The 15,343-nt window shown below is 48.5% G+C and overlaps 1 protein-coding gene across 1 annotated transcript in view; it reads right to left on the reverse strand.

Moving 5' to 3' along the window:
• LARGE1 (LARGE xylosyl- and glucuronyltransferase 1) overlaps positions 1-15,343 on the reverse strand; it is a 448,405-nt gene that overhangs the window by 185,588 nt on the left and 247,474 nt on the right. Inside the window, exon 6 of the mRNA XM_037068553.1 lies at positions 2,863-3,034. Within this exon, the coding sequence (XP_036924448.1) occupies positions 2,863-3,034 (172 nt within the window). The remainder of the gene's footprint in view (positions 1-2,862; positions 3,035-15,343) is intronic.

Genomic DNA, 15,343 nt, shown 5'->3' on the forward strand with positions numbered 1-15,343 from the left:
TTCTGCTAAGAATCAGTGGCTCTGAAAACACCTCCACCAGCTGGAGCAGGCTCAGTAAGGATGCAGGCGGCCGACGAGGGGAGGGGGCGCTCTCCACTTAGTGGAAGTCAAGGGTTGGGGAGTATGTGGACGTCCCCCAGGGGCACCCTCAAAGCTGTGCGTGGTAGAGGCTGGGAGTGGGTCCCACAGAAAGGCTTCTCACAGGGTGCTCCGTACAGTGAATACAGGCGACGGAGATTTCGTGGCACCGCTGAGGAGTCAAGGGTGTACGGGATGTGAGCCTAAGGAGCACTCCAGCCCCAGGTAACAAGCTGTTCTGCAACAGAGCTAAATTAACAAGGCCTAATTGCATCAGTGTCACTCAAAATGTTTACAGTGAAAGATGTCAACAGCAATTGCCTTCATGAGATGGATCAGAATGTTCTCCGTGTACGGGTCTGTCTGAAGGGCCTTTCTTTCAGTTCCATGACCTGGCTTCTAATTGGTCCAGTTTAGAAAAACAAAAGTGAAACCCCCCACAAACCTGTTCGAAAGAGTGCCATATGGAGAAGAAAAGAGCTTATTTATTTTCTTTTTAGCCTCCCTATTTTCCTGGAAAAGCTAGGGTGAGCCTGGAAAAACGTCAGATGTTTTTATCCTCCGTGGCTGCCAGGAGATAAAAATGCAGTGCAGTCTGCCTCGTCTTCGAGCTCCTGGAAGGCGGGGGCCACGTGTCCGACAGTTCCAGGTAACAGCACTGTCAAATACATTCCTCTGCACAGTGGGGGCCTGACAAATGCTAGAAATCAATCTGTGAACGAATGAACCAATACAACGCAGCCCCATCTCTGTCTTGACCTTGGCCCACACACTCTGCTCTGCTCCAGGAATGACCTTGAATCACAGAGCCCACCAAATCCAAATCCCTGGGGCAGCCTCCCTCTCCACAGATGATACCGGGACTCAACACCACAATTCCACGAGTGTTGTTATTGGCGGCAGAACCCCACTTGCTCCACGGCAGGTCCTAGCTGGGCCAGGAAAAACTATAGCTTTCCTAGCTGTAATTAGTAAAATGATACCACTCGTTCCAGTGATTTTACTACGTTCGCTTATTATCCAAGGGAGACGTGTGGCCGTAAATGCAGGCTGCAGGTGGAATCGCCCGGGGAGCCGACTGGCGTGGGAGTCGGCATGCACGAGGGCGTGCAGGGGGCGCAGGTGGGATCAGCACCTGTGAGTGAGAGCTAAGGGGCAAAGGCGGGGCAGGGCAGAGGGAGGAACCTGGCCGCAAGACAGTCTCAAGGGAACACTGCAGCTGATGGTGAAAAACTTTCCATTCTCCAGTCGCTGTGCCATGTGGGGCAGCCCAGGAGGGGGCAAGGTGACTCTTCTCGCCTGAGGCCAGCCCTGAACAAGGCCCATAGCTGCGGGCCATCTGCAGGCAGCGCTCCCAGCACTGGGGAAATACGTCCTTTCTTCCCAAAGGGAAATGCAGGCATCCACTGCACACGATCACTAAATCCTATCTGGCAGCACAGAGCACAATGCCGGCCACCTCCTCCATGAGGCCCCCCCAGATGCCTGCTCTGACCCCCTTCAGGAGAGGTGGTCATTCTCAGTCCCCTTCATTGCGTCAGCACACTGCCTGACACCTAGCAGGGACACGAAAAGTGCCTGTTGAGTAAATCACTATATACTGAACATGGGCATAAATATATGAATAAAATACAACCTAATTATTAAAATAACTGCCCCCCAGTGAGTTCGGTTAGATCCGAAAAACAAGCAGAAATGATCAGGGAACTTGCAAAGAGACACAACCAAAGACAACACATGTGTGTTCTGCTCTCAGCCCGGCACAACCCTGCACCCCAGGCTTTGGTTTAGCAGTGAAATGGACAGATCCAAGCCTTCCGTGACGAAGAGACTGGAGGCACACTCAGTTTCAGCACTTGGGCTAAATGAGGCTGTTATTAGGGTCCATGTTGACTTGGGTAAAGGAAGTCGGTTTTGATCTCGACAAGGGAAACGGTCTGAGGGTCGGGGTGTCTCCCGCTGGACGTGCTGAGGGAATGTTTCCCACTGGCCCGGACCTCAGAGGCTCCAGGAAGGAAGCGGGCAGACACCAGAGCAGGCGACGACTTCGTTCTCCTTCCCCAGCATAGAAACAGACCATCTGGAAGAGCCTATGATTTGTGGAAATGATGTCACTTAAAAGCACTAAGTGGTATCTCACCTTCACAGGACACGAGGTATAGAGGAGGCAAGAGAAATTTTAAACCCAGAAGCCAGGGTGCGATATTAAAAAGGAAACTAAAAAATAAAGGAAAAAAGTGAGTTTCTTCAGCTGAGAAGAAACTCACCAGACTATAAGGAACCTCTTGTAAAGCCGAACATACACACCTCTTTAAAATAAGAAACCACGACGTGAATGAAAGCAAAAGCGGTAAGAACCTTTCCAAACACTCTATAATCAATACTCATCTCCAACCACCTCACAGGCTCTCTCTGCAATCAAAGTATCATTTGATAAAAGGAGAAATGCAATAAATGTGTGTCTCCACACAAGCAAATCAACACTCAATTATCTGCATACAGAGATTCACATTTGATATTTATCTCTGACAGAGCAACTCAAATTGGGTTCTTTCTATGAACACACACAGGCCTTACCTCTCTGTTTACTACAGAAACGCAAATTCCAGTTTCAGGCTTTTCAGAGCCCAAAAGAACTGATACCCAGCTGCACTTGGAATTCCTCACCCACTTCATCAGCACGCCCTCATTAAGAGGTCATGCCTCACATTTTTTAAAAGGACAGTTACTACTCTTGGCATGCTGACACCTTCAAAGATAGCAGAAAAAAATGGGCTACCTTACCTTTGAACTTGTGGAACACGGCCCACAGCTCTGCAATATCGGTGGCGAAGGTGATGTCCGTGTCGAGCACAATGACCCTCTCCAGGTTGGCGGGAAGGGTCTTGGTCAGGACGAGCTTCATCAGCCCGTAGATCCCAGAATAATGCTTGTTGGGGATCCAGGACACCTCGGACTACACAGGGCGGCGAAGGCAGGGAGGAGGAGAAAGAAAAAAAAACCATCACATTAATTTTTGGCATAAACATCATCAATAGTGCCTGGTACAGAAGACATGCCCAATAAAAATTGGCTGAATAAATGAACGAAAATTTTCTTAAAGATTTGTTCACGTAATTTGCAGTTTGCTATGTGAAGCTTTTTTTGGAAAGAACACGTTTCTGAATCAAGAGAGATGAAAAGCCATGTTTGTAGAATAACTATTATATGTAAACACTATGCTCGGGTTTTCAAAATAATATTTTTGTTATTACAGAAATTACATGGGCTCACTGGAGTATATAAGAATATGCACAAAAGTAAGAAATAGGAGTACAAAAATTGAATCAGACTACATATATTTTCTGCAAACAGTACCAAATTTTCTCCTAGGTAGTGGCATATCTTTTGATCATTAAGGATTATTACTTAAAGCAGGGGTGTCAAACTCATTTTCACCTGGGACCACATCAGCCTCGAGGTTGCCTTCAAAGGGCCGAATGGAACGTTAGGGTCGTGTAAATGTAACTAGTCCTTAGCAGTTTAGTGAGAGCTCGGTGCTGCCGCTGGGTAGAAGCAAGGTGAAGGGTGGGATTCGGGCCGTGGGCCTTGTGTTGGCCACCTGTGACTTAAAAGTTTTATTAAAGCCAGTACGCCTGGCTCATCTATTTTTTTAAAGTGGCGATTAAACTAATCAGTTTATTGCCTTCTCCTGGTTCTCACACACACACAAGAGGGGAAGCTGGTCATTATCCACGTAACACTCTTTACTGGGTAACAAGACACCCACGCAACTCTCACATACCTGTGCCCCATAAGCCCAAGGAGGGCCACCCCTGAATGTGCACCTGCTGTAACAACCAATGTCCGACAGGTGGGGAGAGCTGAAAGCAAGTCACATCTTGGTACCACCTGGTACCCCAAGTCAAGGCTAGAAATAACGCATAACGCTAGTGTGATGACAGCTTTCCATGGTACAACGGATGCATGAAGGTCACTCTGGGGGGAGGTACCCTTGCTGCCACGAGGAGTCTGCGTGGAAGCCACGCACGCTTCTGATTTCGGTGAGGTTAACACTGGTCACACAGCTCTTCAAGACAAAATGTGGCCACCTTACCAAGAGTCCACAAAATACCCATCCCTTCTGCCCTTATAATTCCATTGTGAGGACACTTATTCTAAAACATTGGCATCAAACTTAAAAGCAAGAAACTGATAGCATAATGCACAATCCACAGTGTAGATTAAGGTGTATTAAAAGGTAATTTGCATGTGGTATTAAAAGAAAAAAAAGCAAGTTTTGAAATGACTTCTGCTTAATAACCTCTATAACCAAACAACATGAGAACAGAGCCACACGAATTTACTCAGGGAAAAAAAATACAGCATGACATCAAATTACCCATGGTGATTGTTTTGGCATGACGTGTGATAGGTAGATAGATGGATAGATAATGTACATATGAGATCTGTCCAGAAAAGTCCGGCCATTGTTAATGTAATGAGAATGCTTTGCACAACATCATGCAACCTGGCAGCCAAGGAGAGTGGACTGGAATGCGCATGTGTGGACAATGACTTCACTGCACTAGTCAGTGGGGGTGCTGACACTGTTAAGTGAGCAGGTGTGCTGTGTGGCCATCACATTCAAAAGGACTGAGTGAGTAGAACAATGAATCAGCATCAAATTTTAAGCTTGAACATTCCTCCGTGGAGACTATTGAGATGATTCAGAAGGCTGCGCTATGGGCAATTGGTGATTGGCAGCTTCATCATGACAATGCGCTCACTCATGCATCTCGTCTGCTGTAGATTTTTTTGGTGAAATATCAAATCTCCCAGGTGACCCAACCACCCTATAGCCCAGATTTGGTGCCCTGCAACTTCTGGCTTTTCCCAAAACTAAAATCCCCTTTGAAAGAAAAGAGATTTCAGACCATGAATGAGATTCAGGAAAATACGACAGGGCAGCTGATGGCGATTGGGAGAACTGTGTGAGGTCCCAAGGTGCCTACTTTGAAGAGGACTGAGATATCATTGTCCTGTGTACAATGTTCCTGGTATCTGCTTCAAGGAGTGCCTGTAGTTTTCATACATGGCTGGATACTTTCTGGATTTAACGAACCTTTTATTTTTCAACTTTTTAAAAGGGACAACTAAAACTGCTGTAAAGACAAAGTAAGCATGGCAGTCTTTTTTAGGCACACCAAGCCCGGGCGAGGGTGGGGACACAGAAGCTGATTTAGGAGAGCTCTGAGAAAGGGCCCCTGTGACAACACGTCTCAAACCTACTCCATATGACGCTCTCACCTTCAGTTTATTTGAAAACATCACTTTAGTTACTCTTTACTTTCAGTTTCACAATGGCCCTTTGCATAAATGAGTGTAATTTTGGCCAGGAAAAAACCTCCATAAACTGATGGACTGAAGTGATTATCATGTATCAGTCTCAAGAAAAACAATCTTCAATGCAGTGGCTGCGGCCCCTGTCACCTTGCACCTGGGCAGCATGGAGGGGGGAAGGAAGAGGCAAAGTTGAAGTCTGGACTCCATCCCCATAAAAGGTGCTGATCTCTGTAAGCCTCAGTTTTTTCACCTGCAAAGTGGGGATGCTGCCTTTGTCACACGGTCGATGTAGAGTTTAAGGGAGATTAAAGAACTTGAGTGCTTCGTACACGAAAGACCCTCAGTGAATGTAAGCCCCTAACTTCTGCCCAATTTCCCCTCCTCATTTCGGGTTTCACAGGCGGCCATGCCTGTCAAACCGCTTCCCGCTGAAGGTGGGGTGCGGGGCGGGTCTCCGGAAGACTGCACAGCATGAAACCTTGGGTTCTGGAGTCAGGCACACCTAGAGTCGGGTTCTGGCCTTGTCACTTAATCACAGTGTCAACGTTGACAGTTTGCTTGGCCTTTCTGAGCGCCTGCCATTTATCAAAGGCAGTTTCTTCTAAGTGCTGCCCACACTGTGTCGTCAGGGTGTGGGCAGGAGCAGGACGCTCCAACTGGACAACCTGGGCTAAACAGAACCATAAAGAACTGACATGCACACAGAACTTAGGGGCCTAACAAGGCCCGAGCAGCAGCACCCACAGAGCGGAGCAGTGGGGGGCTGCTACCACCCAAGGCCTGAAGGGCCAAGGCCAGCAGCTGCTGGAACCCAGAGAGAAAGCCATGTGAATAAGCCACCTGACAGGAGCGGTGACCTTTGGCAGGGGGACATGGGCTCCCTGTGACAATCCCACAGGACAGAACAGGGGGAGAGACCTTGGCCTCTCTTTCCTCCTACACATTGATCGCCCGCTGGACAAACTCAATGAGTGTAGAAATTTGAACCTTATGCACCAGCCTCTCGGGGCACAAAGCAGGGTGGAGAAGGGAGAGGGTGAGGCTAACCTACCGCAACCAGCACGGTCACTAAATAGGTCCAATCATAGCAAGATCAAAGCACAACGCCTCACACATAAAGATGCAACATGCACATCTGTGGCGTGGGTGGGGGGTGGATGGGTGGACCAACACACGAAGAGACGAACGAACGGCGCAAGAAGGTGAGTGATTTGTCTATAATCTGCAGCAAGCGAGATGCAAAGCTATGGTTGGAATCTGTCGGGAGGAGGTTTGCATTCTTTCTCCAACCCCATTCTCCTTCCTTTGGAGGTAGCTCCCTGACCGGCCACATCTGAGGCCTGGGGGCTCTGCGAGGACTTCCCTCCAGCAGACTTTATAAACCCTCCCTCCTGGATGCCCCAGCCTTTGGAGCTCAGCTTGGCTTCTTCTCTCCCCTGAGACTGTGCCGGAACCGAAGCTTGGCAATCATCGGGCCACGCTGCAGCCAGGCTATTTCATCAGAGCTCTGATTAACTTCATCCGGGTTGGTTTCCGTCGAAGCAGGAGAGCTTGGAGAAGACTGGACAGCAGAGCACCGGGTTAAGCCATCTAATTAGATTGCCCGACTTGTGGATTTATTTTTAACACACATGTGAGGCACTCGGGGCACTCGATGCACTGCAGAACGGTGGGACTACAGGAATAAATTAATCTCAGCAGGAGCCCAGGCCTGCATGTCACTCCAAGTTGCCAACTTAATATATAATCAGTTAAGTTGGCAACTTGATCGTACAATTAGAGGTAAGAGAAGCATTCAAATGAGTTTGTATGCGGAAAGCCAACTAAGGAATCAATGGGAGAAAAGACCATGAAGAAGCAGATACATGTACTATAAATGGATCATTCTCTTGGAAGTAGCATAAAATGTCCTCCCCAGCCCCCTACCTTTATCCAAACCCTGTGATTCCTTCATGTCTCAATTTAGAAGGCACCGCCCCCTGGTGGCCACCTCCCTGCTGCCCCAGGCTGCGTGCGGGCTCCAGACCAAGCTGTCTCCCTCACTCCTGCAGAGCAGGCTGCCACGCTTGTCTAATTTCCCGTGTCTCTCTCGGGCTCTTGGCTGGAACTCCTTGAGGCAGGGATGATGTCATTTTTACTGTGGTAACGAGCCATTATTCAAAAAAAAAAAGTCTGATGAATGTGCATGACTGCAGGGTTAGCCAGGCCTGGGTCATTCAAATGCTACCTCTGACCTTTTCCGCTACTAGGAACAGAAGCATGCACAACTAACTGCTCAAGTCCAGGGTCAGGGGGGTGCAACAGAAGAGGCATGGCTGGTTGGGCTCCATAGCCTGGGCCTTGGTACCCGTTCCACTGTGAATGAGCTGTGTGACCTCAGTCAACTTATTGAACCTCTACGGGGCTTAGTTTTCCCATCTGCAAAATGGGAGCTTAGAACACTTCACCGAAATTGCCAGGAGGATCGCCCAGCTGGGCGGACGCCCAGTGGGCCTCTGTATAGACCACTTCTCTCCTCCCAGGGAACAGCAGTCCACACTGCCAAGGCCCAGATGATTCAGGGTTTTGAGTTTGGTAAGAGTAAGGAATTATGGTTCCTCTGACAACACAGGGGAAGTTGGGAGCGGACGCAGCTTTGCTGGGCAAAATAAGCCGCCCATCCCCCTTTCCTATGTTTCTACCTCAAGACTAACCCAATGACAAGCTGAGATCTGCTGGGAAACGCAAGACCTCCTCTGGTAGATGATCTCCAAATGGGACAGCATGTCCCTGGTCTTAGGAGGAAATGAGGGTGAGACGGGCCCCCTACGCTGCCTTGTGGGGCAGTCTCTTGGTACAATCCACACTGGCATTGATCTCACTGCCACGCCACGGTAGGCTGCAATCCCGTCAGGGACACTCAGTGACGGGGTCAGTGGCCAGAAAACTACCCCACCGAGGGAGGGTGAGGAAACCTAACCCGGAGAGTTTCTCGCTTTGCAGTTTGCCCTGAATACCCCACAGAGATGCCAGCCCCTGGCAGGGCAATAGCCTAGTTATGTCCTTCATCATTATAAACACACCAAAGCGTTCATGGGATTAAAATGGTAATAAAACTGCAAGTTAGCCTTATATCCACGGACATCTTCTTACCCTTGAGATGGCTGTTAAAATTAGGCTAAGCAGCATGCTCTACGATTTAATTAGCAAACAGGCAATTCTGCTCAAGACCACCACCTAATGCACTGACGTAAAGGGGTGTAGGCCACCCCGGGTTCGAAGGGTTTCTGAGTGGGGGGCTTGGGGAAGGCTCTCAAGGGGAAAGTCACCTGGCCAGAGCTGGCAGTTCCTTGGGAGGTTCTGTCAAGTTCTGCAGGTGGTTCCAGGGTTCGCTGAGGCTGGGCGGTCCACAGGAAAGCTAGCGGGAAAGTCTGACCGGGGGACTGACGTGGGCATGGAGGCTCACGGTTGGCCAGAGGACACGGACCCACAGGTGACTGCTGAAGATGTGGTGTCTCAAGGGTGAGGTCAGGTTTCTGACCTTTGACAGATGAGGGCAAGACTGGGGGAAAGGCTGGTTTTATCAGGTAACAGTGTCTGTTTCTACTGGAAGATGTTAATTTTCAGGAGACGTTGGATGCCCCGGTAACAATAGACAACATGATCTAGAGTTTATTGAGTGCTTACTGGGTGCCGGGCATTGTGGGGAGAGCTCGCAATGGGCCGTCGCACTCAGACCGCCCATCCCGTCTACAGGTCAGGCGTTGTCATCGCGGTACGGAGTTTGGAGATGAGTCCGGCCCCTCACCCCAACTTTCAGGCCCTCAGCCCTAGACGTTTGCTCCTGAAGTGACATGTTTCTCCCTTGCCATAGCCCCTGGCCTATTGGAATGGGCTTTTCAAATCCTCTGGGTTACCGTCCAATCATAACTCACCCGCTGCCTCTGTCCCACCCAAATTTAGGCTTATCAGGAAGTTGTACCGCCTGGCCATTAGGTACGATGCCTTGGAGGTGGGTGTTCCTGGCTTCTGGGTCTCTCTGGGCCTTCATTTTATCATCTGTAAAGCAGGGTTACTAGTACCAGGCACTGTCCCTTCTCTTCCCGGGGAGATTTTTTACTCGTAGTCTGTAAGCTTTTCTCTGTCATCCTGGAAATATTTATTGCTCAAAATAGATTTCTTATCCATTTCAACATTTTCCCGTGAACGACAAACCACCTTGACATATTTTCAAAAATTAAAAAATGAACTCATCCTGCTGCATCATGTCTGAAAGGGCCTTGGTACCCGTTCCACTGTGAATGAGCTGTGTGACCTCAGTCAACTTATTGAACCTCTACGGGGCTTAGTTTTCCCATCTGCAAAATGGGAGCTTAGAACACTTCACTGAAATTGCCAGGAGGATCGCCCAGCTGGGCGGACGCCCAGTGGGCCTCCGTATAGACCACTTCTCTCCTCCCAGGGAACAGCAGTCCACACTGCCAAGGCCCAGATGATTCAGGGTTTTGAGTTTGGTAAGAGTAAGGAATTATGGTTCCTCTGAAAGGTCATTTGCCTTTCATGCTGTTTCTGGGTGGCTGTCTCGACAACCCACCTGTGCGTTCAGAACATTCTTGATGAGCAATGGAGGGTGAGGCAGCTCTGGGTGGGGGCGGGGACTCTGGAAACAGCCAGGAGAGGGGGTCATGGAAGGGGCACCAGCCTCGGAGTCCAACTGGCTGACTCCAAACCCTGACCCCCCCACCTCTGTAAGGGCAAGTTCATCTCTCTGAGCCTCAGTCTCCTCGCCCATAAAGTGGAGAAAGTAAAATAACCCATTGCACGAGGTTTGGAAAAACACGAAAGGAGGCGGGAGAACGAAGGCACCCAGCACAGTGCACGGACGCGAGCCAAGGGCTCAGCAGCAGCTTTTAAACCAGTTAACAGCAAACACTCGGGAGTCTGCCTGGGTTTGCATCCTGGCTCCATTGCGCATTGGCCTGCGCTGCTTCGGGCACGTACCGTAACTAAACCTCTCTGTGCCTTAGTCTTCTTGTCTGTAAAATAGGCGTCCATAGAGCACACGCTGCACAGGACTGTGAGAATCCTGGTGCTGTATGTATTGGCCACTGTCGTTAATTGTTAATGTTACTGCTAATGGTGTTTAATGCAACACAATAAATGGGACTCATATCTATTAGCTAACAGCATCTGAATTGTATTTACCCTTGCCAGCAAAAAAACCCCTCCTGTTTAGCTCAGTTGAGATCACTTAAATAAACATTTACAAAGAACGCCGGATGTGGGTCAGGTGCCGAGGAGGGGTGGGGAACCCGAGTCCGTGATGAGTGAGACACGGCCCATGTTCTCGAGGGGACCGCCATGTAGTGGGTAGTCATCATCCTTTGCTGCATTACCTCCAGTTACCTCAAACTGCAGCAGCTGAAAGTGGCAAAAGTAATTTATTATTATTTCACACAGTTCCCGGGTCAAGAATTGGGGTGCACATTCGCTGGGTGCTTCTGGCTTGGGATTTCTCCAGAGGTTTCAGTCAAGCCTTCCACCGAGACCCTAGGGTGCGTGGGGTCCCACATGCCTGGCAGTTGGTGCTCACTGTTAAGGAGCCTCAGGTCCTTGTCCCACGGGCCACCCCGCGGGGCTACTTAAACGTCTTATCAACCCAGCAGCCGCCTTCTCTCGGAGTGAGGGGATGACAGGGAGTGAGGGAGAAGCTGGGGCGTCCTTTAGGACGTGGCCTCACAAGGCACATGGTGTCATTTCTTCAACATCTTATTGGTTACAGAGGCCAGCCCCAGGCAGCATGGGAAGGAGCTAGACACAAGTGTGAACGCCGGCAAGGGAGGAATATCGGGCTGCCACATCAGTAATTATATGATGTGGCCTGGATTATAATCAGGTCCAAGAATGTCGACTGAAGGGAACGTTAGGAGGGGAGGGAGAGCAATCCCTTTGAGATGTCTGCAGGACATGAGCATGACATTTGGTACTGGACACCGAGTTTCTCAAATATTAGGAGAAAAGGAGGAAAGGAGAGGCACTGGTAGCACCATTTAAGACACAGGGATATAAACAAGCAACCGTGCGTGTGCGCGTGTGCAAAATAACTTCAGTCTGATACACTTAGGTGGAGCTCGGAGTTGGCAGTGGTGGTGAGGACGCGGAAAGGCGGGAAAGGGTCAGGTGTCAGAGACCGCGGCGTGCCATGCTACAGAGCAGTGGGCAATGGAGACGGCGGGGAGAAACGAAAAGGTTTTCATTAGCAAAGAGACACACTCTCACTTCTGGAATATGTTCTAGTGACCCGTGAAGGAAAAGATTAACAGGAGGCAGCTGAGAGGCACCAGAACCTCGGCGGATGCTGACAAAAATGAAGAGTCCCAGGGCCACACCCCCAGAGGTGAGGACGCATCCGGTCTGCGGCCGGGCCCAGAAACCCATATTGTTAATGGGCACCCCGCACAATCCCAAGGTAGCCATCCCCAGAACACGCACTAAGAAACACCAAGGTAGGAGATGCAGGAAGCACTGAGCTTTCTCAAGGGCTTGGTGACTGAATCATTTATACTAGATCGTCAACCAGCTGTCCGTTCAGAAACAAGAAAGAAGAGAGGCCCAAACTTAAGGGGCCCACCTGAACTTGACACGGCTGGGTACATGGGGAGAGAGACCTTCCGTGACGATTAACGAAAGACAGTGCTGACAGACGACCAGGAGCTCTTCAGCTAACCCTACACTTCACGGCTGACTCATGACAGTGGGGCCACGAGGGTTTTCCTGGCCATCCTTCTTTGTAAACTCAGAAATCCCATTTCAGTAAATGCCACTCTAGCTCAGGGACTGTGAAATTCTATGGAACCAGCATCAGCTGGGTGCGGAGTTACATCCAGCAAAAGTAGGTTTACGCAAAACCAGACTTTATTCTTGCATTATTGATTGATTGTACTATTTTCCACATGAACAACTGTAAACCCACTTTCGCCTCACCCTGGATCTCACCGTCCACCTCCCCACAGTGGAAACCTGGAAGGGAACCTTGCAGGAGGCTCCCCCGCCCCCTGCCCCCGGCCCGCCGCTGGTCTTCACAGGTGACAGCAATCTACACTGGGCAGCAATCAATTCGTTCGGAACTCACAACCCTTGCCTACAATAAGTCAGCTGTCTTCCACCTGAAATGCTCGTTATTCAGAAATCCACTAAGAAACCATCTTCCACAAAGAAAATTGATTCTAAAACAACGGCAAAGGTAGAGTGAATCAAGAGGAACGTGGTCACAGATCCGTAAACATGTTCCTCCTCCTATCAGTAGCAACAAAAGCCCTTCCTCTCTCATGACTGGCAAGAAGCATCCTCTACGCAGCCTGGCGAAGCTCGGGGGGTGGGTCACCGGAGCACTTACGGACTTGCCTGAGCACCCCTCAGTACTTGATGTTACGAAACGAGGCATTTCAAAGCACTGGGAGCTCTGATTTGTGACCTGGACTGTGACAGTGGTTTAATTTCCTGAAATATAGCTGCCTTCTTAACTAATAGATTTTTCAATGCACCGGGGAGAAAATTGCATTAACTCCCGTGTCGCCTGACCTTAATATTTTTAGAAGCTGCAAGGCTTCATATTACAGAGTGCAGTATGCATTTATGTCTGTACACTCAGAACAGCGTCTGACACACAGAAGGCACTCGGCGAACTGTGTTGACGAAGCAAAATAATGCAGGTGCAGAGGCAATGCTGACCGAGAACCATTCCTTGTGATGGGGATGTACCGGTGAAGCTGCCTCCTTTATTTATCGTTCATCCAAACACCAGATGGCTGCTTTGAGGGAACTATAATAGGGCAGTTTGGGGAGACATACAGACAGGTGATGTCAAAAGGCATTATTACAGCAACCACGATAGTGGTTTATCTTGATGGGGACTGGTTGTGGCAGGGTGATGGGATGAAAAAGTCATCCAGGTGGCTCTGGTGATATTGCTCTAGTTCTAAGTTAGATGGTACAACGTTCTGTCAACGTTTGTCAGAAACGTTACTTATCTGCGGTCTTCGCAGGTGTGCACTGAAAGATATCGCAGGGGACTGAAGGGCGAGGATGTGACTTACACAGACACAGGACTTGGAGTTAGGGGAACCCCGCTTAACCAGCAGTGACACAGATGCGTGCACACCCATGCACACACTCAACTGCTGCCCACAGTGCCAAAGGACATAATCATTTTGTTAGTAAATGAAAGAAAAAAATAATATAAAGCTCTTATTTCTCTATCACTTTAACTCTTCAGCATGCATTCTTAATGGAGCAACAATTGTTTCTTGTGGGGCAAAAATGTTTTGGATATTACTATGATTTGTTATTAAATTCTCATGGTGGATGCAAATTAGAGAGTACAATTAGAAAAAGATATACCTAAAAAGGCTCCTGGGGATAAGGTGATACTAACTTTTTTAAAAGGTTGAGAAACTTTGCTCTGCAGGATTATACAAGACCAAACCAGCCACAGAACAGAGAAGTGTGCAAAAAACACACAAATAAATCAAAAAACCAGAACTCAGTTATTAGCATCTGCTGAATCTAGTAGTTCTTCCTGAATTTAATCAGAAAACATGACATGGTCTCCAGGTATGCGGAGACTTGGTGAGCGCTTTGCCCACACTCTCCCCAAGTGCTTCGCAGGGAACCAGCTAAAGGGCATCCTAGGAAGCTGCAATTAAAGAGGCCCCACGCTGCTCTGCATGAAGGAGGTGCTCTTCATTTCCAGAGGGCTTCGCAATCTTTCGGAGGTGAAGTGCTTGCCTGTGACTTTCCTGTTCCCAGTTTCGGAGATCACCCCAAAGGTCACTTCAGCGATTCTAAATACACGGGAGGGCAACCCGAGGCAGATGAGGAGGGTTGAGGAGGCCGAACGGGAGGTGCCACTTAATTCACTTCTGGTTGGTTAAAAGACTGTTTCCTTTCACAAAACAAGGAAGGCGAAAACTCTGCTGGTTCAGTAAAGAGACTCAAAGGAAAGCCTTGTCTGTGATGGAATTTCTCCTGGCTAAAAGCCAGAGTGACCCTCTTTACTGGTCACCCCCCCAAAGGATGATGTCTCTGCTCAGCTCTTACAAACATATCTAACAAACATTAACCAGAGACCTTCACCGCCATTGCCAATATTTTAATGTTGACACCTTGTTGCGGCTGAGTTGGACTGTGGACTTATTCACATTCCCTACCCCACCCGTAACAGACCCTTCCTATTTAGGTGAAGGGTTGTCAAGGACACCAGGTGTGAGCGTGGCTGTCTAGCTTGTCTCCATTTAGAATTTATCACGCATGAAAACGCAGATGGGATGTCACCCTTAGAAAGTCCTACGGAAGATGCTGAACGGTACAAGATAATCCCATGAAGCCTCGCTTCCATTTGGGGATTTGGTTCCCCCGATCAAAGGGATTCCTCATGCTCTAAATCCCCCTTCAAAAAAATAAAAAATAAAAAATCACCTAATTCTGAAAGTGACTCACTTATCTAAACCTTCACCGTGTGTGCCAAACTGTATCCGTTGCTAAGAAAAGAATAATGAATGTAGAATGTTCCTATTTCTTAGGAGATCATAGTTAAAAAGAAAAGAGTATTATTATATTTAGGATAATAACGATACTGCATTTGCTGAGAGCTCATTATGTAATAGACACTCTAAGCCATTTACAAATATTATCTTTTAAGTCACACAATAACCCTATACAGTAGGCATCAAGGAAATAACACAATCTTAAAGAATTATAGGAGCTGGGACAGAAAATCAGATTTGGCTCATTCCAAAAATCTCAATCATTTTGGAAATGAGTCCAAATAAGATATTAAAATGATCATTAGGCAGCGAGAGCTATATATAGTCATACTAGAATTCCTGAGACAGAGCAGCTAATCACACCTGGAAACAGGAGGTAAAATCAGACAAGGTGAAGGTTTTATTGATCGTATCCG

The sequence above is a fragment of the Sturnira hondurensis genome, unplaced genomic scaffold (assembly GCF_014824575.4).
Source record: "Sturnira hondurensis isolate 20B ecotype Veracruz unplaced genomic scaffold, ASM1482457v3 Scaffold0017436, whole genome shotgun sequence".
Taxonomy (NCBI): domain Eukaryota; kingdom Metazoa; phylum Chordata; class Mammalia; order Chiroptera; family Phyllostomidae; genus Sturnira; species Sturnira hondurensis.